Below are 22,882 nucleotides of genomic sequence, written 5' to 3'. Positions count from 1 at the left end.
AGCATGGCGGCAATGTGTCTTGTGCCAGTGAAAACCTCATTTGTGTTGTACAAGTTACTACTGACAGACTGAGCATGCATGGTGGAAAGCTGGTGCACGGGACACTTGCAGCATATGTGCATATGTCGCTGAAAAACAGTACAAACTTTTACTAGAAGAATTTTTGGTGATCTGAGTATATTGCAAAGAAGCTTCTCTTTAAAATAAAAAAAACACACACACCTGTGTACATTTAAGTTTTGGCCTATCGCTTTAAGCCTTAAGATTTGTATGTACAATAAAGGTCATGTGAATGTACAGATACAGTATGGACTTTGTAATGGCTACTTCGTTTCAGAAGTAAGATTACTGGATGTAGACAATGTACCATCCCTCCTCCTTTCCCAGTCTGCTGTAATGTTCTTTCTGCTGTGTGATTTCTGGTGTTTGACGAGTGTAGAGCTACGGCTGAACCGTTTCCCACACTCTGCACAAGTGTATGGCTTTTCGCCACTGTGGATGCGCAGGTGTAAGGCAAGATGCGAGTGCTGAACAAAGCTCTTCCCACATTCTATGCAAGTGTAAGGCTTCTCTTTTGTGTGGGTTCTAGAGTGAGTTACAAGGTAAGTGCTGCGGCTGAAACTCTTCCCACACTCTGCACAGGCATATGGTTTCTCCCCTGTGTGAGATCTCAGATGGTTGTTATAATCCGAACTTTGGATGAAGCTTTTCCCACACACAGAGCAGGAATACGGCTTCTCCCCAGTGTGGATTCTCTGGTGCCTGAGGAAGGCAGATTTGCAAGGACAGCTTTTTCCGCAGTAACTACAAATATAAGCTGAAGCCTTGCATGGTTTCTGTACAGAGTCCAGTACTTTATCGCCATTAAAGTTGCCTGTGCTATTGGAGTCAATAAATGCATTATTACTGATGTACCCGAACTGTGAGCTGTTCATATCAGTGTAAGAGCATGGTGGGTGGGTGTCAACTTCCCGCAATATCTCCCTGTCTGATACCTGCATCTGAAGATCAATAGGTTCTTTGTGTTCCTGCCTGCGATTATTAGCGTCCTCATTCTTGGTACATGAATAAAGAGAGTCTTTCTTTGGACACCCTTCATCCCTCACTCTACTAGATAGTTTAATCTTTAATGGAACAGTTTCTTTGACCTTCTCAGGACTTGACCCCCCACCCCTGTGCTTCCCAGGACTTGATATTAAGTCGCTATCCATCTCAGGACTTGATACCCTACACCTGTGTTTCTCAGGACTTGACCCCTTGTCCCTGTGCTTCCCAGGACTTGACATTCTGTCCCTATCCCTCTTTGGACTCGATCCCCTGTTTTCCCCTTTATCCTCTTCTGGACTTGATTCTCTTTCACTTTCTGGACTTGTTGCTTTATCAGGTTCATTGCTGGGCAGATCTGTGCCATAAATCAGAGGGGAATCTCCAATATCATTCTCAGTAAATTGTGATTTTCTTTTCCATAAACATTTCTTCCGGCGAGGAAACGCCCCTGCTTGTTCCTCTGAGTCCTTTTCATATATGTGATATTTTTTAAGAATAATACGAATTGGTTTGTGCATGATTTTCTTCCCACATTTGTATCTTTTAAGATGGCCTCCATGCCTCTGGTAAACCTGCAATGTATCATTGTTTTCTGATTTAATGTCTGGTGGCTGGGAAGGTAAGAGGAATTTGTGCATCTCATTTCCACTGGAAGATGATCCCCACGTAGGAGGGTTGTTCTGTGTAAAGTTGCAGTGAGGTTCTTCCTCATTCTTTTTCTTGCACATGTGGAGAGTTTTTCTTCTGTGAGACTTCTTATGTTTCACAAGTGTGGAACTGCGACTGAAACTGTTCCCACATTCAATGCAGATATATGGCTTCTCTCCACTGTGGATCCTAAGATGTAATGCCAGGTGTGAATGTTGGATGAAACTTTTTCCACACACATTACACATGTAGGGCTTCTCCTGAGTGTGGATTCTAGAGTGGGTCACAAGGTAGGTGCTCCGGCTAAAACTCTTTCCACACACCCCACAAGAATATGGCTTCTCCCCAGTGTGGGATCGTACATGGTTGTTATAATCGGAGCTCTGGATAAAGCTTTTACCACATTCTGAGCATGAATAGGGTTTCTCTCCTGTGTGAATTCTCTGGTGTCTGATATAAGCTGATCGACAAGGACAGCTCTTTCCACAATCTGAACAAATATAGGATTTTGAGCTGGACTTTACCTTAAATGTGATTGGTTCACTTGAAAAAGAATATTGCCCATCAATTATTTCACCTGACAATTGTTCTTGGAAGTCAACCAGAGTCTTATTGCAGGCACCTATAACATCAGCTGGATTGTTATCTCTGTTATAACCATTAGTGCTTTTATTTTCAGGGCTTTCAGAGTTCACCACATTTGACCTATCTGAACAGTCAACATCAGACATCACACAGTTTTGTGAGGTCTCTGTAGCCAGGCTACGAAGATGTGCAATGATGCTTGTGATATCACTCTGGTTCTTCTCTGGATGGACAACTTTCTCTGGAGAATTCCCAGACTGGGTGGCCTGAAGGCCATTGGAGCTGCAAATGTCCCAACTGGAATCTCTTGCATAAAACGAGGATAGGTCATTATTCATCAGCTGCATCCCATGATTCATTAAATGTGGGGAGATAAGTCCATTCTGGGTGGAACTTATTGTATTACCTGAAAGAGACAAATATATTCTGTCAAACCAAATGTAAAAATTAAAGAATAATTTAATACACTGACATATTAATAAAACTCCACATGAAACTTCCAAACCTACATCTTGTGTAGAAAACACACAACTTAAAACATTCTGAGCTACTCCTTCTATTGATAACATCACCTGAAACATTTTGTCAAGTATAAAGAAGCTGAATATTATGGTTTTATATCCATGGAACGCACAACTGTTGTAAGCCAGTTTTCACTAATATTGGGGCATCCATTCATATCTTACTAATGCAAATAACAACTTTATTCCATATGTGGCAAAAGGATAGATCAAGATATTCTGGTAGAAACACAATGGAGGCTCGCCGTTATAAGATGACCTGCTGTTCAATATTGCCTTAGAGCCACTGGCTATTTGGTTGAGGGATAATCTGAGCGGCATAGTATTGGGGTTGAACACACTGAAAATTTTACTCTACGCAGATGATCTGCTTCTCTTCTTGGACAAAACAGCGATTCATATACCTCTAGTGTTGCGAATATTTTCTGATTTTAGCTCCTTCTCAGGTTATAAAATTAACTATGGTAAAAGTAAGCTACTGTGGATAATTAAATCGAGGGAAAGTTGTTTAAATCATCCCTTTAAAGTTGTAGATGGTCTCAAATATTTGGGTATAATATTACATAAAGACCCACAGAAGTAGTATAATTTGAATTTTTCCCCTTTACTTTTTAACATTAAAAATAATCTTGAACTCTGGGCCTCTTTTCCCCTATCTATATCTGCACAAGTGAATCTGATAAAATCTATTGTGTTCCCGCAGATTTTGTATCCTCTACAAAATCTTCCGCTGTTTGTTACAAATACTGATCTGAGGAAATTTGATCAATTTCAAACTAAATTTATATGGGGTACTAAGAAAGCCCGCATATCCTTGGCTCAGTTGACACAAAAAAAAATGGTTAGCAGGGCTAGCTCTGCCCAACTTAAGATTGTATAACATTGCTACTTTAGTTAAATTTGCTTTGGACTGGATTACTGACTCTAATAATTTTGCCACTATTGAACTTGAAAGGCAATGAAATTGCTCCTTTCTCATTGAAAGCTATATTACATAGTGTAATTAAATTTTAAATTTTAACGCTATTTTCTATTAAAAATGTAATAATAGCCTGGCAGAAATTTTGTAAGATTTTGGAAGTAGATCCCCATTTTTCGGACTTTCTTCCCATAAGAGGCAACCCAGAATTCATACCAGGAACACAATATAAGGCCTTTAAAAAATGGTAGGAGAATGGATTGGTGTTCGTGGCTCAAGCTATGTTAGACAACCTAATATTGTCGCCAAGTAGTCTGTCCCTAGCAAGGGATAATATGTTTGCTTATTTTCAATTTAGGCACTTTCTGCTTAAAGGGACAGTCAACACCAGAATTTTTGTTGTTTAAAAAGATAGATAATCCCTTTATTACCCATTCCCCAGTTTTGCACAACCAACATTGTTAAATTAATACACTTTTTACTGCTGTGACTATCTTGTATCTAAGCATCTTCTGACCGCCCCTAATCACATGACTTTTAGTTATTATCTATTGACTTGCAGTTTAGCCAATTAGTGCAGTGTCTGCCACAACTCACGGGCGTGATCACAATGCTATCTATATGGTTTACTTGAACTACTCTCCCCTGTTGTGAAAAGCAAATACAAAAGCATGTGATTAGAGGCGGCCTTCAAGGGCTTAGAAATTATCATATGAGCCTTCCTAGGTTTGCGCTCAACTAGAATACCAAGAGAACAAAGCAAAATTGTTGATAAAAGTAAATTGAAAAGTTGTTTAAAATTACATGCCCTATTTGAAAAATAAAAGTTTTTTTTGGACTTGATTGTCCCTTTAAGTGTCCCCTTGCTGAGGATTGGCTGTCTAAATGGGATGAGATTAAGATCTACATAGATAAATTCAGAAGTGGTAATACCTCAATATCTCTTCTATATGATATAATGCTAGAGAAACAAGGTATAGTAGGGGTAGAAAAGATCTGTAAATGTTGGGAGGATGTTTTTCCTATGATAAACCCGGATATGGTCAGTCAGAGTTTTCTTATACTAAATAAATGCGTGATTCCTATGTCTGTAAAAGAGTCCCATTTTAAGCTTATTAATAAATATTACTTGCCCCCAGCCAGAATGGCACGGTTTTATTCTACTCAAGCTTTTGCCTGTCCTCGCTGTTCCTATAGCAATGCTAATTTAATGCACATGTTGTGGACCTGTTCTAAAATAAGGCAATTTTGGCTGAAAATTCAGTATTGGATTAATAAGTCATTTAAAGTATTTATTCAACTGTCGTCTGTTGATATAATCTTCCCAGGATTACAGAAGCAGATTAAAACCACTTTTTTATATGTCTTTATATCAATTATACTTACAGCCAGGTTTCTCATATTTAAACACTGGCGGATGCAGAGGGCTCCACCTTTTACCCTTTTTATTAAGGAGATACAGTCCCAAATTATTTTTGAAGCCTTCTATACCCAATTCGCTACAGAGAAACAAATAGGTAAATTTATCCATAGCTGGCTTCCAGTTATTAAAGTCCTATCCACTAGAAGTTCAGAAAAATATCTTAACTCCATTTCTAAGCTCCCAGAGTTTTATAGACCTAGTAGCTCATTACCTGTTTCCACCCTTATGGGTATCTAATGCCAGGATGGTAAGTTAGGGGGAGGAATTTAGTTTCTACCTGGGACGGGGACGGGAGGAGAGGGGAGAGGTATATCTTCTCTTCTTATTTTTTTTTTCTTTAATTCCTCGGTTCATTGTATTCTAATGATGCTATAATATCTGGTATCATATGAGAATGGGCTGTACCATATGGATAGGTTATGTTTAGTCCAAATGTTAAAGGTAATAATCAAGGTACTTGTTATCTAATTTTTTTTTTGCTTTTTATTTTTTTCTTATTTTTCTTATTTAATAATGTCAATTTTTATTTTTGTTTTTGTACTTAACACCAATTTACTTGTCTTGTTAAAAAACCAATAAAGAGAATAAAAAAAAAAAAGAAGATGACCTTCTTACCAGATGTGGTAATGGTTGGAGTATCACCCCTTGCTGATGGCTGCAGGCTCCCTGTTCCCGGCTCTATCATGGACACGATATCAGACTGTACACTAGAGTTGTCTGCACCTGAAACAACAGACAGTCACAAACATGGCAATACCTATAGTCTGCTCTGTACTTCAGCCAACTTGTCTCTTTTTGTTCATCTTCATTTGATAAAACAAGACCCCATCTATAGTCCCACATCACATTTAGCTGTTATTTTAGTCTGGACTTTTTCTAGTATCTTTTTTTTTTTAAATCAAAGATTTTTTATTGAGGCTTTAATAAATGACAAGATAAGAGAACAGCATGTGTATACAAGTAAAACAACAGACTGAAGCTAGGTGTCCACGGATGTCATACAGTATAAATTCACTTAACATAAAGTTAGCATATCAGTAATTCTTGCATAAACAAAAGACCGCTGCTTCTACTTTGTAGACATATGATAAAATAAGTGACATCCTCAGTTTAAGATAGAATTATTGGTCTACAAAACAAATACATAGAAATGAAACCTCTTTTTCTTCTAGCGATGACCCTCAGGTGCTAAAGAGGTTACTCATGAACCTGCCAAGGCTTATGATTTAGGAAAGAGGAATTATGGTAATGAGGGAGGCCACTTTTGGGCCTTAGCATATATAGAAAAAATGAATAATATGAAATGATATATCATAGGTAAACCTAATGTAGAATAACATGAAGTTGTTGAAACAGAATATAACTGGCGTAAGAGCTAAATGGAATAGTAGCATATGAAAATATTATGGATTGTAATATCAAGGAACATCAGCAAAATTGAGTAAAGTCCACCAAAAAGACTATACATTATCAATATGACACATATAGAATATTGCTAGATGGTAGGATGGTAGTAGCTACGCAGAGAATAAGTGGATGACACTGTTCAAAGTACCCTCCTTTGGTTCTCGGCTCAATTTTGTTGTGTTGGATAGCTTAAATACTCAATGTTACTATTACACTTTAGATATAGTAGATGTAACACATTGGATTAAATGAGGGTTTAGACCTAAGAGCTTGTGTTGAACTAAGAAGTTTTTTTTTTTTTGGGTAGCTAACAGCCCAGATATAACCCACTCCTAGAGATGTATTTTTGACACAACAATCCCCCTATACTGCTGGAATATAGTCAGCTAAGTTGTTGGTATATCGGATTAATGGAGTCTATTCGGTTCAGGCTGTGGAGGTGATATAGAGCGTTCTCCCATCTAAAATGTAAGTGGAGCACAAAAGGAAGAGAGGTATAATTCTAAACAAAAATAAGTATAAGCTGCAAGAAGGAGACAAAAGTTTAAATGGTATTTACAGGGATTTGGCTAAAGATGATATCTGGTATATATAGGTCTAAATTTTAGGCAAACACTAGTGGCATCTAATGAGTATGTACATGTAACATGAAATAGGCTACTAACTTAAAATATACGACCACATATGCATTTCAAACTCATAGGTCATCATTAGTATGTAGTGATTCTTTATTAGCGTTTATATGTAGTAATTCTCTTTATTAGTGTTTATATGTAGTAATTCTTTATTAGCGTTTATATGTAGTAATTCTTTATTAGCGTTTATATGTAGTGATTCTTTATTAGCGTTTATATGTAGTGATTCTTTATTAGTATTTATATGTAGTGATCCTTTATTAGCGTTTATATGTAGTAATTCTCTTTATTAGCGTTTATATGTAGTGATTCTTTATTAGCGTTTATATGTAGTGATTCTTATTAGCGTTTATATGTAGTGATTCTTTATTAGCGTTTATATGTAGTGATTCTTTATTAGCATTTATATGTAGTGATTTTTTATGTGTTTATATGTATTGATTCTTTATGTGTTTATATGTAGTGATTCTTTATTAGTATTTATATGTAGTGATTCTTTATTAGTATTTATATGTAGTGATTCTTTATTAGTATTTATATGTAGTGATTCTTTATTAGTATTTATATGTAGTGATTCTTTATTAGTATTTATATGTAGTGATTCTTTATTAGCGTTTATATGTAGTAATTCTTTATTAGCGTTTCAATGTAGTGATTCTTTATTAGCGTTTATATGTAGTGATTCTTTATTAGCGTTTATATGTAGTGATTCTTTATTAGCGTTTCAATGTAGTGATTCTTTATTAGCATTTATATGTAGTGATTTTTTATGTGTTTATATGTAGTAATTCTTTATTAGCGTTTATATGTAGTAATTCTTTATGTGTTTATATGTAGTAATTCTTTATTAGCGTTTCAATGTAGTGATTCTTTATTAGCGTTTATATGTAGTGATTCTTTATTAGCGTTTCAATGTAGTGATTCTTTATTAGCGTTTCAATGTAGTGATTCTTTATTAGCGTTTATATGTAGTGATTCTTTATTAGCGTTTATATGTAGTGATTCTTTATGTGTTTATATGTAGTGATTCTTTATTAGCGTTTATATGTAGTAATTCTTTATTAGCGTTTATATGTAGTGATTCTTTATTAGCGTTTATATGTAGTGATTCTTTATTACCGTTTATATGTAGTGATTCTTTGTGTTTATATGTAGTGATTCTTTGTGTTTATATGTAGTGATTCTTTGTGTTTATATGTAGTAATTCTTTATTAGCATTTATATGTAGTGATTCTTTGTGTTTATATGTAGTGATTCTTTGTGTTTATATGTAGTGATTCTTTGTGTTTATATGTAGTAATTCTTTATTAGCATTTATATGTAGTGATTCTTTATTAGCGTTTATATGTAGTGATTCTTTATTAGCGTTTATATGTAGTAATTCTTTATTAGCATTTATATGTAGTGATTCTTTATTAGCGTTTATATGTAGTAATTCTTTATTAGCATTTATATGTAGTGATTCTTTGTGTTTATATGTAGTGATTCTTTATTAGCGTTTATATGTAGTGGTTCTTTATTAGCGTTTATATGTAGTGATTCTTTATGTGTTTATATTTAGTGATTCTTTATTAGCGTTTATATGTAGTGATTCTTTGTGTTTATATGTAGTGATTCTTTGTGTTTATATGTAGTGATTCTTTATTAGCGTTTATATGTAGTGATTCTTTGTGTTTATATGTAGTGATTCTTTGTGTTTATATGTAGTGATTCTTTATTAGCGTTTATATGTAGTGATTCTTTATTAGCGTTTATATGTAGTGATTCTTTGTGTTTGTCAGCCGTATTTGGTCAGTTCAGGATTTAACCCAACTGCTAGCGTGGATATTAAAACACACGCTAGCACACTGAGAAATATCCAGGACGTGACCCACTCAGGAAACAAAAATAAGCAGGGTATCAGAACTTCCCAAAAGAATATTAATTCAAAATATCTTCTTGAGGATAGAATTATTTTACAGGAGATAGCGTTCCTTTCTCAGGAAAATAGAAAAAAACAAAGCTTATGTCCCTTTAAGCAGGTTGATAGTGGATAAATGAATATGCTTCTTTCTTGCAGGTTTGCAACAAACTAAGAATGTCCCTTTAAGCAGGTTTATAGCAAACAAAAATAATAATGTCCTTTTAGCAGAAATAAAGCAAACAAAAAATAAAGTCCCTTTAAGCAGGTGTCCGCAAACAAATGTTAATGTCCTTTTAAGCAGGATTGTCAGCAAAGAAATGATAATGTCCTTATTGGCAGGATTAAAGCAAACAAAGATAATGTCCCTTTAAGCAGGTGTCAGCAAACAAATGATAATGTCCTTTTAAGCAGGATTGTCAGCAAAGAAATGATAATGTCCTTATTAGCAGGGTTAAAGCAAACAAAGATAATGTCCCTTTAAGCAGGTGTCAGCAAACAAATGATAATGTCCTTATTGGCAGGATTAAAGCAAACAAAGATAATGTCCTTTTAAGCAGGTGTCAGCAAACAAATGATAATGTCCTTTTAAGCAAGATTGTAAGCAAACAAATGATAAGGTCCTTATTAGCAGGATTAAAGCAAACAAAAATTATGTCCCTTTAAGCAGGTGTCAGCAAACAAATGATAATGTCCTTTTAGGCAGGTTAGCAGGCAATCAAGATTTGGAAGCAAGAGGCATTGGCAAAACAAAGTTGAGGAGGATAGGGTCAGGTTTCAAAATTGTACTCACTCAGACAGGGACCGGCAGAAGAGAGAGAGAGAAAACAAACGGGCACCGAGTAAATCTCCCGCCGAGATTTTAAAGGCAGAGAGAGGCCGCCACGTCATAGGGGTTGTCAGAGAATGCGTCACGTTGCCTAGCAACGTGACGTAGAACCCCAGAAGAGATCCGGGAGCCGCGGCGACACGGCGATGAACGGTAATTCATGACATCACCCCCCCCTCAAGGACCCCTCCGGGGGACAGGACCAGGCCTAGTAGGGTGGAACTTGTGAAAGGCCTTAATTAAGGCAGGGGCATGCACCTGCCGGGCAGGTTCCCAAGATCGTTCAGTAACAGGATAACCTTTCCAATGAACGAGATAATACAGTTTCTTCCCACGAAGTTTGGAATCCAGGATGTGACTGACCTCAAATTCAGGTAGGCCTTGAACCAAAAGAGGTGGAGGTTTGAGCAGAGGTTTAGAATACCTATTAGATAATACAGGTTTCAAAAGAGATACGTGAAATACCGGATGGGCTTTGAGGGTCTTGGGCAGAGCAATTCGGTAAGCAGTAGGACATACTTGACCCAGTATTCGGAAAGGACCCACATATCGTGGCCCCAATTTGGTGGAAGGCTGTTTGAGGCGAAGATGACGTGAAGAAACCCAAACCTTATCGCCAGGCCGATATTTGGGAGCCCTCCGTCGCCGAAGATCAGAATAGAACTTATAACGTTCAGAAGCCTTGGAAAGAAGAAGGTGTATTTTCTTCCAATGACGAGTTAACCTCCTGGCGGATAGATCAGAAGCAGGATTTTCAGTGGAAGAGGTGTGTAGAGGAAACGTTCTGGGTTGAAATCCATAGGCTGCATGAAAAGGAGAGGTCCGAAGAGAGGAGTTGTAACGTGTGTTATGAGCCAATTCTGCTAGTGGAAGGTAACCAGTCCAATTAGAATGATGATGATCCACATAATGCCTCAAATAAGTTTCAAGGCACTGGTTAACCCTTTCGGTTTGGCCATTAGACTCCGGATGATGTGACGTAGACAAAGAGATAGTTGTTCCAAAGTGTTTGCAGAGTGATCTCCAAAACCGAGAAACAAACTGTACTCCTCTATCCGAAACAATGTTCAGAGGGAAGCCATGTAATCTCACAATGTGTAAGAGAAAAAGTTCGGAAAGTCTTTTGGCAGATGGTAAACCAGGTAAAGGAATGAAGTGAGCTGTCTTAGTGAACCTGTCAACAACCACCCAGATAGTGTTGTTTCCAGCTGAAAGAGGAAGATCGGTAATAAAATCCATGGATAAATGGGTCCAAGGCTGATGAGGAATGGGTAACGGTTGAAGCAAACCGGAGGGAAGTTGACGAGGAGTCTTATTGCTGGCACACTGTGTACATACTGAGACATAATCTGTAACATCTTGAGACAGAGTAGGCCACCAGACATGTTGCTTGAGCTTTCGAGCGGTGTTACTGATGCCAGGATGTCCAGAGAGAGGACTGTCATGAGCCCAATATAGAATCTTGGAACGAAGACGTTTAGGAACAAAGAGTAGGCCATCAGGAGGTTTGCAGGACAAAGGAAGATCCTTTTGAGCAGATTGTAAGTCATGTAACCACGAGGTTGATAACTGGGCTAAGACTTTATGAGGTTGAAGTATGGTACCAGTTTCAGGAGTTGAAGTGTCTTGAAATTGTCTGGAAAGGGCGTCAGCCTTGATGTTCTTAGAACCGGGAATATAAGACAGATTGTAATGAAAACGTGAGAAGAACAGAGACCAACGTGCTTGTCTGGAGTTCAGTCGTTTGGCCGTTTGAAGATAGAGAAGGTTTTTATGATCTGTGAGTATAGTAAACGGCAAAGAAGTGCCTTCCAACCAATGCCTCCATTCATCCAGTGCCATTTTAATAGCAAGTAACTCCTTATTACCTACATCATAATTTAATTCAGAAGGAGAAAATTTCTTGGAGAAGAATCCCACAGGGTGGATCCTTCCTGTGTCAGGTATACGTTGGGAAAGAACAGCCCCAGCAGCAACTGATGAAGCATCCACTTCAAGAATAAATTGAAAATCCGGATTTGGGTGACGCAGGATAGGTGCAGAAGAGAAAGCTTTTTTGAGAGAATCAAAAGCTTCAACAGCTTCAGGAGGCCAATCTTTACAGTTTTGTCCTTTCCTAGTGAGAGACGAAAGAGGTGACGTTATAGTAGCAAAACCTTTGATGAATTTCCTGTAATAACTGGCAAATCCCAGGAAACGTTGCAGAGCTTTAAGAGAATCAGGTTTAGGCCACTCCAAAATGGCAGAGAGTTTAGTTGGATCCATTTCAAATCCTGATTCAGAGATTACATATCCCAAAAAGGGAATGGACCTTTGATGAAAAGAACATTTCTCCAGTTTGGCAAATAGATGGTTATCTCTTAAACGTTGAAGTACTTTCCTGACGTGATGTATATGATCTTGGTAGTTCTGAGAAAAAATTAATATATCGTCAAGGTAAATGATAACAAAAATATTCAAGAAATCCCGAAAAATCTCATTCACGAAGTGTTGAAAAACAGCAGGGGCATTACACAGCCCAAACGGCATGACAAGATACTCATAATGCCCAAATCGAGTGTTAAAGGCTGTCTTCCACTCATCACCCTTGCGCATACGGATAAGATTGTATGCTCCACGGAGATCGAGCTTGGTAAAAATGGTGGAACCTTGAAGATATGTGAATAATTCAGGTATTAGGGGTAAAGGATAACTGTTCTTGATGGTGATTTGATTTAACCCTCTGTAATCGATACAAGGTCGCAGTCCGCCATCCTTCTTTCCCACAAAGAAGAACCCAGCCCCTACAGGAGAAGAGGAGGGTCGAATGAATCCTCTGGTCAAATTATCTTTGATATATTCTTCCAAGGCTACATTTTCAGGCCTAGAAAGTGGGTAAGTTTTGCCTCGAGGATAAGGAGCTCCAGGGAGAAGATCAATAGGGCAATCAAATGAACGGTGAGGAGGAAGACGTTCTGCTTCTTTTTTAGAAAAGACATCGACAAAATCTTGATACTGCGTAGGTAGAGGACCAGAAGTATCGGTAGTAAGAGCAATAGTGAGTGGTATTTTAGTAAGTGGTTGAAGACAGTTAGTATGGCAAGATAATCCCCAGGAGGTGAGTTCACCATGGGTCCAAGAAAAGGTAGGATTATGTAACTGAAGCCACGGAAGACCCAGGATTATGGGAAATTGAGGAGTAGTAATCACATCAAAACATATCCTCTCACAATGAAGTACTCCGACAGAAAAAAGTATGGGTATAGTAGTAAACTGGATGAGTCCGGAACCCAAAGGATCTCCACTAACAGTAGAGACGGAAACTGAAAACTTCTTTCTTAGTAAGGGAATAGTGTGAGTGGACACAAAAGTGGAGTCAATGAACACTCCTCCAGCACCAGAATCAATAAGAGCTTGGGTATGAATCTTGTTTTCACCCAATTGAAGGGTTACAGGAACAAAGAGTTTATTAAAGAGGGAATGAACATGTTTTTGGCTTAACTTAGTTCCCTGGACAGAAGTTAAGCCCTGGCTTTTACTGGCCTGGTAGGACAATCCCTTAATAAATGCCCTTTAAGGCCACAGTATAGACACAGGCCAAGAGAACGTCTTCTCAAACGCTCAGTTTCGGTTAATTTTATGGTTCCTACTTCCATAGGTTCAGCTTGATCAGGAGAAGGAGAGGCAGTTGTTACCGGGTTAGAAAAACGAGGAGCCAGACGAAAAGGAGTTCGAGTTGAGGACCTCTGATTTCTTTCTCTTTCTTGTTGGCGTTCACGGTATCTAGAATCAAGACTGATGCAAAGATTTATTAAGGCTTCTAGGGAGTCTGGAAGTTCCCGATACACCAATTCATCTTTGAGACGTTCTGAAAGTCCTTTGCGAAAAGCTGCTCTAAGAGCTCCCTGATTCCAATTAGTTTCAGATGCAAGAGTGCGGAACTCAATGGCATATTGAGACACTGATTGACCACCCTGACGTAGGTCTAATAGAGAAGCTTCAGCAGCGGAAGTCCTTCCAGGTTTGTCAAACACGTTAGAAAAAACAGAAAGAAAAGCATCCACATCCTGAAGTATAAGATCATCTTTTTCTAACAGAGGTGATACCCAGGCCAAAGCTCTTCCTTTCATTAAGGAAATAAGGAATGTAATCCGAGATGAGGGAGTAGCAAAAAGGGTAGGACTGTTACGAAAGTGAAGTCGACATTGATTCAAAAAACCCCTACAATCTTCAGGATTCCCATCATATTTATCTGGAAGAGGAATCCTAGGACTCAAATGTCCTTGTGATTGGTTGTTGGGAATAGGAGGAGAGGATGCCTCAATGTTAGGATTGGGAGGGATAGGAGCAACCAAGCTCTGTAATAATGTAGTGATTTGATCCAGCTTAGTATCCAAGGATTGCAAGTGGGTAGCATGAGATCCCAGTAACTGTCCCTGGTGAGTCACGGCCATGGATAATTCAGTGGGGTCCATTTATCGCCCGTTTGTAATGTCAGCCGTATTTGGTCAGTTCAGGATTTAACCCAACTGCTAGCGTGGATATTAAAACACACGCTAGCACACTGAGAAATATCCAGGACGTGACCCACTCAGGAAACAAAAATAAGCAGGGTATCAGAACTTCCCAAAAGAATATTAATTCAAAATATCTTCTTGAGGATAGAATTATTTTACAGGAGATAGCGTTCCTTTCTCAGGAAAATAGAAAAAAACAAAGCTTATGTCCCTTTAAGCAGGTTGATAGTGGATAAATGAATATGCTTCTTTCTTGCAGGTTTGCAACAAACTAAGAATGTCCCTTTAAGCAGGTTTATAGCAAACAAAAATAATAATGTCCTTTTAGCAGAAATAAAGCAAACAAAAAATAAAGTCCCTTTAAGCAGGTGTCCGCAAACAAATGTTAATGTCCTTTTAAGCAGGATTGTCAGCAAAGAAATGATAATGTCCTTATTGGCAGGATTAAAGCAAACAAAGATAATGTCCCTTTAAGCAGGTGTCAGCAAACAAATGATAATGTCCTTTTAAGCAGGATTGTCAGCAAAGAAATGATAATGTCCTTATTAGCAGGGTTAAAGCAAACAAAGATAATGTCCCTTTAAGCAGGTGTCAGCAAACAAATGATAATGTCCTTATTGGCAGGATTAAAGCAAACAAAGATAATGTCCTTTTAAGCAGGTGTCAGCAAACAAATGATAATGTCCTTTTAAGCAAGATTGTAAGCAAACAAATGATAAGGTCCTTATTAGCAGGATTAAAGCAAACAAAAATTATGTCCCTTTAAGCAGGTGTCAGCAAACAAATGATAATGTCCTTTTAGGCAGGTTAGCAGGCAATCAAGATTTGGAAGCAAGAGGCATTGGCAAAACAAAGTTGAGGAGGATAGGGTCAGGTTTCAAAATTGTACTCACTCAGACAGGGACCGGCAGAAGAGAGAGAGAGAAAACAAACGGGCACCGAGTAAATCTCCCGCCGAGATTTTAAAGGCAGAGAGAGGCCGCCACGTCATAGGGGTTGTCAGAGAATGCGTCACGTTGCCTAGCAACGTGACGTAGAACCCCAGAAGAGATCCGGGAGCCGCGGCGACACGGCGATGAACGGTAATTCATGACAGTGTTTATATGTAGTGATTCTTTATTAGCGTTTATATGTAGTGATTCTTTGTGTTTATATGTAGTGATTCTTTGTGTTTATATGTAGTGATTCTTTGTGTTTATATGTAGTGATTCTTTGTGTTTATATGTAGTGATTCTTTATTAGCGTTTATATGTAGTGATTCTTTGTGTTTATATGTAGTGATTCTTTGTGTTTATATGTAGTGATTCTTTGTGTTTATATGTAGTGATTCTTTGTGTTTATATGTAGTGATTCTTTATTAGGGTTTATATGTAGTGATTCTTTATTAGCGTTTATATGTAGTGATTCTTTATTAGCGTTTATATGTAGTGATTTTTTATGTGTTTATATGTATTGATTCTTTATGTGTTTATATGTAGTGATTCTTTATTAGTATTTATATGTAGTGATTCTTTATTAGTATTTATATGTAGTGATTCTTTATTAGTATTTATATGTAGTGATTCTTTATTAGCGTTTATATGTAGTGATTCTTTGTGTTTATATGTAGTGATTCTTTATTAGCGTTTATATGTAGTGATTCTTTATTAGCGTTTATATTTAGTAATTCTTTATTAGCGTTTATATGTAGTGATTCTTTATTAGCGTTTATATGTAGTGATTCTTTGTGTTTATATGTAGTGATTCTTTATTAGCGTTTATATGTAGTGATTCTTTATTAGCGTTTATATTTAGTAATTCTTTATTAGCGTTTATATGTAGTGATTCTTTATTAGCGTTTATATGTAGTGATTCTTTATTAGCGTTTATATTTAGTAATTCTTTATTAGCGTTTATATGTAGTGATTCTTTATTAGCGTTTATATGTAGTGATTCTTTATTAGCGTTTATATGTAGTGATTCTTTATTACCGTTTATATGTAGTGATTCTTTATTACCGTTTATATGTAGTGATTCTTTATTAGCGTTTATATGTAGTGATTCTTTATTAGCGTTTATATGTAGTGATTCTTTATTACCGTTTATATGTAGTGATTCTTTATTACCGTTTATATGTAGTAATTCTTTATTAGCGTTTATATGTAGTGATTCTTTATTAGCGTTTATATGTAGTGATTCTTTATTAGCGTTTATATGAAGTAATTCTTTATTAGCGTTTATTTGTAGTGATTCTTTATTAGCGTTTATATGTAGTGATTCTTTATTAGCGTTTATATGTAGTGATTCTTTATTAGCGTTTATATGTAGTAATTCTTTATTAGCGTTTATATGTAGTGATTCTTTATTAGCGTTTATACGTATACGCAGACCAGGACTTTAACCAAAGGGCTCTGCGACCTAAAACCGCAAAACCAGACATTTTTGCTCCCAGTTAAATGACTTGTAAGGAAGCATCCATAATAAAAGAATTGACTTAAGAGTCTTAATCCTGTCCTGGATCTCCTCAAGAGGAGCATCTATCTGAATAGAATCAGACAAAGCATCAAACCAGTAAGCTGCAGCACTGGTAACAGTAGCCATTGAAGACCTTGGTGAACGTACATTTTCTTTAATAATGCATCCAATTTGTTATTCATTGGATCCTTAAAAGAACAACTATCCTCTATGGGAATAGTGGTCCTTTTAGCCAAAGTGAAAATTGCTCCTTCCACCTTAGGAACCGTTTGCCACGACTCCTTAAAAGAGTCAGCTATAGGAAACATTTTCTTAAAAATAGGAGATGAAGAAAATGGAAAAACCTCCACCACAGAGGGAACACCAAAATACTTATTCAGCTTACTAGACTTTTTAGGGTTAACAACGATAGAAGTATCTGAGTCATCCAAGGTAGCCAAAACCTCCTTAAGTAACAAGCGGAGGTGTTCCAGCTTAAATCTGAAGGACACAACTTCAGCATCAGTAGAAGGAATTATACTGCCTGAATCCGAAATTTCACCCTCAGATGCACCCGAAGAATCTTCATCCTCAGACTTCTGAGAGGAAATACTTTGATTAGCCACTTCAGGATCAGAAACCTTACTTACTGTTTCTTTAAATTTCCTATTGCGTTTTTCCTGCAGCATGGGAAAAAGCAGACAGCGCCTCAGATACCGCAGAAGATACCTAGGCAGCAATATCTTGCAAAGTAACTCCAGACGGAGCATGAGAGGAAACGCAGGGCACTGCATGTGCAGATAAATAAGATTGGGACGCTTGAGGGGAAAGCTGCAGCACATCTGAAACAGGAGGCTCCTGAACAGCATCCGCCTTAGCTAATGATGGCACAAAAAAGTCTATTTCTATAAGCTAAAGTTGTTTTAATACATGAAGAACAAAAAGGTACTGGGAGTTCCACCTGGACATCAAAACATAAGCTACAGGTAACATCCTGCACAACCTCCTGATCTATAATTCAGAGAAAAAAAAAAAAAAAAAAAAATAAAAAAAAAATTACTTTTTTTTTTAAAAAACTTTTTTTTTATCTTTTAACAAAGGATATAAAACAGAACCAAAAAAACGTTCTTAAATAAATGTTCCCTTTAAATTTACCAAATCAAGAAACCATACCCCAGGCAACATGCTACACATCAGCACAATTACTGAGGTGCCCTACCTGTCCTGCAACCCGCAGCAAACTGAGGGAAAAAAAATGATCCGTTTACACTCCGGCTTCCAGAGAAACAAAAACAGCAAGAAACCTTCTAAACAGCAGCGGCAGCTGAAATATGCGCACCTCTCTCTACAGGAAGTGAAGAAAAGCGCCAAAAACAGCAAGAAACCTTCTTAACAGCAGCGCCATCTGAAATATGCGCACCTCTCTCTACAGGAAGTGAAGAAAAGCGGCAAAAACAGCAAGAAACCTTCTAAACAGCAGCGGCAGCTGAAATATGCGCACCTCTCTCTACAGGAAGTGAAGAAAAGCGGCAAAAACAGCAAGAAACCTTCTTAACAGCAGCGGCAGCTGAAATATGCGCACCTCTCTCTACAGGAAGTGAAAAAAAGCGCCAAAAACAGCAAGAAACCTTCTAAACAGCAGCGGCAGCAGAAATATGTGCACCTCTCTCTACAGGAAGTGAAGAAAAGCGGCAAAAACAGCAAGAAACCTTAACAGCAGCGCCATCTGAAATATGCGCACCTCACTCTACAGGAAGTGAAAAAAAGCGCCAAAAACAGCAAGAAACCTTCTTAACAGCAGCGCCATCTGAAATATGCGCACCTCACTCTACAGGAAGTGAAAAAAAGCGCCAAAAACAGCAAGAAACCTTCTTAACAGCAGCGCCATCTGAAATATGCGCACCTCACTCTACAGGAAGTGAAAAAAAGCGCCAAAAACAGCAAGAAACCTTCTTAACAGCAGCGCCATCTGAAATATGCGCGCCTCACTCTACAGGAAGTGAAGAAAAGCGCCAAAAAAAAAAAAACTGACATCAAAGAATCAGAACCTCCCAAAAGGGGCCGTCCTACAACTGACCCAAAAAAAGCCTTTTTTTTTTAAAAACAACTTTCTTGAGAAACAGGCCTAAAAACAAACAATAAAACCCCCAATAAAAGTACATAATCTGTTACTAAAAACGGATCCTCACTGAGCCATCAATAAAATAAATAACTCCTTCACTAACAGTGCCTGCAAAAACTGCCATAAAAACCTGCACAGGAATACTAAAACGCCCCCCTGCAGCGTCTCAGCTGAATAAGTGCCACATTTTCCCCTGCTACATAGAAAAAAAAACTGGCACTTACCTTAGTATTCATCTGTCTGGCAGCAGGACAGCTCACCAGGGGCGCGATCAAATATACGGCGCAGGTTTCGGAGCAAGCGTGGGAACCTGCGCCGCCCGTAATTTCACCTCGCACATCGGGGTATTACATAAACCCCGCCGGCAGTTCATAAAGTGCCGTAAGTCGGATAAACTAGCGATGTCCAGAAATGAGCGTAAATACAAATTTCTGGAGTCGCCAGTGACTTACGGCACTTTAGAAACTGCCGGCACCTAAGAAAAGTAAAGAAAAGTCTAGCACGCCTCCCAAAAATAAGCCCGACACGTAAAACCCCTATATCCGCAATCCCCCTGCTCATTACTAATATTAAATATATTAACCCCTAGACCGACAACCCCCCACAACGCAATGCCTATTTAAACTATTAACCCCTATATCCGCCATCAAACCCACACCGCAAGTAATAACTCAATTATTAACCTCTAAACCGCCATAGCCCACATAGCCTATTAAATGTATTAACCCCTAATCTGCTGCCGCCGCCAACATAATAAAGTTATTAACCCCTAAACCTAAGTCTAACCCTAACACCCCCTAACTTAAATATTATTTAAATAAATCTAAATAAATTTACTATTATTAACTCAATTATTCCTATTTAAAACTAAATACTTACCTATAAAATAAACCCTAAGATAGCTACAATATAATTAATAGTTACATTGTATCTAGCTTAGGGTTTATTTTTATTTTACAGGCAAGTTTATATTTATTTTAACTAGGTACAATAGTTATTAAATAGTTATTAACTATTTAATAGCTACCTAGTTAAAATAAAGACAAATTTACCTGTAAAATAAATCCTAACCTAAGTTACAATTACACCTAACACTACACTATCATTAAATAAATTAAATTAATTAACTACAATTAGCTAAAATTAAATACAATAAAATAAACTAAAGTACAAAAAAAAAAAAAACACTAAATTACAGAAAATAAAAAAAGAAGTTTAAACTAATTACACCTAATCTAAGCCCCTATATAAAATAAAAAAGCCCCCCAAAATAATAACATTTCCTACCCTATACTAAATTACAAATAGCCCTTAAAAGGGCTTTTTGCAGGGCATTGCCCCAAAGTAATCAGCTCTTTTACCTGTAAAAAAAGAAATACAACCCCCCCAACATTAAAACCCACCACCCACACACCCAACCTTACTCTAAAACCCACCCAATCCCCCCTTAAAAAAAACGAACACTAACCCCTTGAAGATCACCCTACCTTGAGCCGTCTTCACCCAGCCGGGCAGAAGTCTTCATCTGATCCGCGCAGAAGTCTTCATCGAATCCGGGCAGAAGAGGTCCTCCAGCCGGGCAGAAGTCTTCATCCAAGCGGCATCTTCTTCCATCCGACAAGGAGCGGCTATCTTGAAGACATCCGACGCGGAGCATCCTCTTCGTTCGACGTCCAACTGAAGAATGAAGGTTCCTTTAAAGGACGTCATCCAAGATGGAGTCCCTTCAATCCCGATTGGCTGATAGAATTCTATCAGCCAATCGGAATTAAGGTAGGAAAAATCCTATTGGCTGATGCAATCAGCCAATCGGATTGAAGTTCAATCCGATTGGCTGATCCAATCAGCCAATAGGATTGACCTCGCATTCTATTGGCTGTTCCAATCAGCCAATAGAATGCAAGCTCAATCCTATTATCTGATGCAAGATTTTTCCTACCTTAATTCCGATTGGCTGATAGAATTCTATCAGCCAATCGGAATTGAAGGGACGCCATCTTGGATGACGTCATTTAAAGGAACCTTCATTCTTCAGTTGGACGTCGATCGAAGAAGATGCTCCATGTCGGATGTCTTCAAGATGGAGCCGCTCCTCGTCGGATGGAAGAAGATAGAAGATGCCGCTTGGATGAAGCCTTCTGCCTGGCTGGAGGACCTCTTCTGCCCGGATTTGATGAAGACTTCTGCCCGGATCGGAGGAAGACTTCTGCCCGGCTGGGTGAAGACGGCTCAAGGTAGGGTGATCTTCAAGGGGTTAGTGTTTGTTTTTTTAAGGGGGGATTGAGTGGGTTTTAGAGTAAGGTTGGGTGTGTGGGTGGTGGGTTTTAATGTTGGGGGGGTTGTATTTCTTTTTTTACAGGTAAAAGAGCTGAATACTTTGGGGCAATGCCCCGCAAAAAGCCCTTTTAAGGGCCATTTGTAATTTAGTATAGGGTAGGGAATTTTATTATTTTGGGGGGCTTTTTTATTTTATTAGGGGGCTTAGATTAGGTGTAATTAGTTTAAACGTCTTGTAATTGTTTTTATTTTCTGTAATTTAGTGGGTTTTTTTTGTACTTTAGTTTATTTTATGTAATTGTATTTAATTTTAGCTAATTGTATTTAATTAATTTAATGTATTTAATGATAGTGTAGTGTTAGGTGTAATTGTAACTTAGGTTAGGATTTATTTTACAGGTAAATTTGTCTTTATTTTAACTAGGTAGCTATTAAATAGTTAATAACTATTTAATAGCTATTGTACCTGGTTAAAATAAATACAAAGTTGCCTGTAAAGTAAAAATAAATCCTAAAATAGCTACAATGTAATTATTAATTATATTGTAGCTATCTTAGGGTTTATTTTATAGGTAAGTATTTAGTTTTAAATAGGAATAATTGAGTTAATAATAGTAAATTTATTTAGATTTATTTAAATAATATTTAAGTTAGGGGGGTGTTAGGGTTAGACTTAGGTTTAGGGGTTAATAACTTTATTATAGTGGCGGCGACGTTGGCGGGGCGGCAGATTAGGGGTTAATACATTTAATAGGCTATGTGGGCTATGGCGGTTTAGGGGTTAATACTTGAATAGGTTTATTGCGTTGTGGGCTATGGCAGATTAAGGGTTAATAGTTTTAAGAGATAGTTTGCGATGTTGGGGTTGGCGGATTTAGGGGTTAATCATTTAGTTATTACTTGCGGTGTGGGTTTGATGGCGGATATAGGGGTTAATACACTTTATTAGTTATTGCAGTGGGGGATTGCGGTTGACAGGAAGATAGACATTGCACATGCGTTAGGTGTTAGTTGATTTTTACAGGCATTTTAGGGAGTTACGGTGCTCCGGCTTGCTACGGCTGCCTTTTATGGCGAGGTAAAAATGGAGTAAGATTTATCCATTTTCGCCACGTAAGTCCTTGCGCTGGATATTGGATACCGATTTGCGACGCGGTTCAATGTTAGCCTATGGGAGTAATAATTACAGGCGACGGGTGAAATATACGCGGGTAACTTGTATGCTACGCCGTATATGTAATACCAAAATTGCGTAAAATCTGGCTGCGAGGGATTTTGCGGGCGACGCTGCATATGTAATGGTGACCCTGGTTTGAAAGGATGCCATCCCTCACTTGGCCCTGTGGAAATACAGAAAGACTGAGTAAACTTACTCAGGCTATCTAAATAGGGCAGCAAAATGTTTTGGGAAAACACAGTGAGGATTGTACCCCACAAGTTCCCAATTGCTTAAAAGCCACCACTGCCCTACTGAAGAGACTGACATGGGCTAAGACTAGACCCTTTAGAAAGATAAGAGCAAACCTACTCTGCTTTAAAATAAAAAAATCTTGATTGTAGATCAGACACCAAAACTTAACCTCCTCCTTGCACCGCAGGCAAAGAGAATGACTGGGGGTTATGGGTAAGGGAAGTGACAT

General features: G+C 37.8%; 1 protein-coding gene across 1 annotated transcript; it reads right to left on the bottom strand.

Moving 5' to 3' along the window:
- Window positions 1-227: 227 nt before the first annotated feature.
- Window positions 228-5,861, bottom strand: LOC128643487 (zinc finger and SCAN domain-containing protein 2). Its single transcript, XM_053696333.1, has 2 exons — window positions 5,759-5,861; window positions 228-2,686 (listed from the first exon to the last, which is right to left on the bottom strand). Exons 1-2 carry the CDS (start codon window positions 5,826-5,828, stop codon window positions 324-326), a joined length of 2,433 nt encoding a protein of 810 aa, XP_053552308.1. The 5' UTR covers window positions 5,829-5,861; the 3' UTR covers window positions 228-323.
- Window positions 5,862-22,882: the final 17,021 nt, after the last annotated feature.

The sequence above is a fragment of the Bombina bombina genome, unplaced genomic scaffold (assembly GCF_027579735.1).
Source record: "Bombina bombina isolate aBomBom1 unplaced genomic scaffold, aBomBom1.pri scaffold_2613, whole genome shotgun sequence".
Lineage (NCBI taxonomy): Eukaryota > Metazoa > Chordata > Amphibia > Anura > Bombinatoridae > Bombina > Bombina bombina.
Note: the sequence above shows the minus strand (reverse complement) of the source record. Positions and strands in the feature narration are given on the sequence as shown.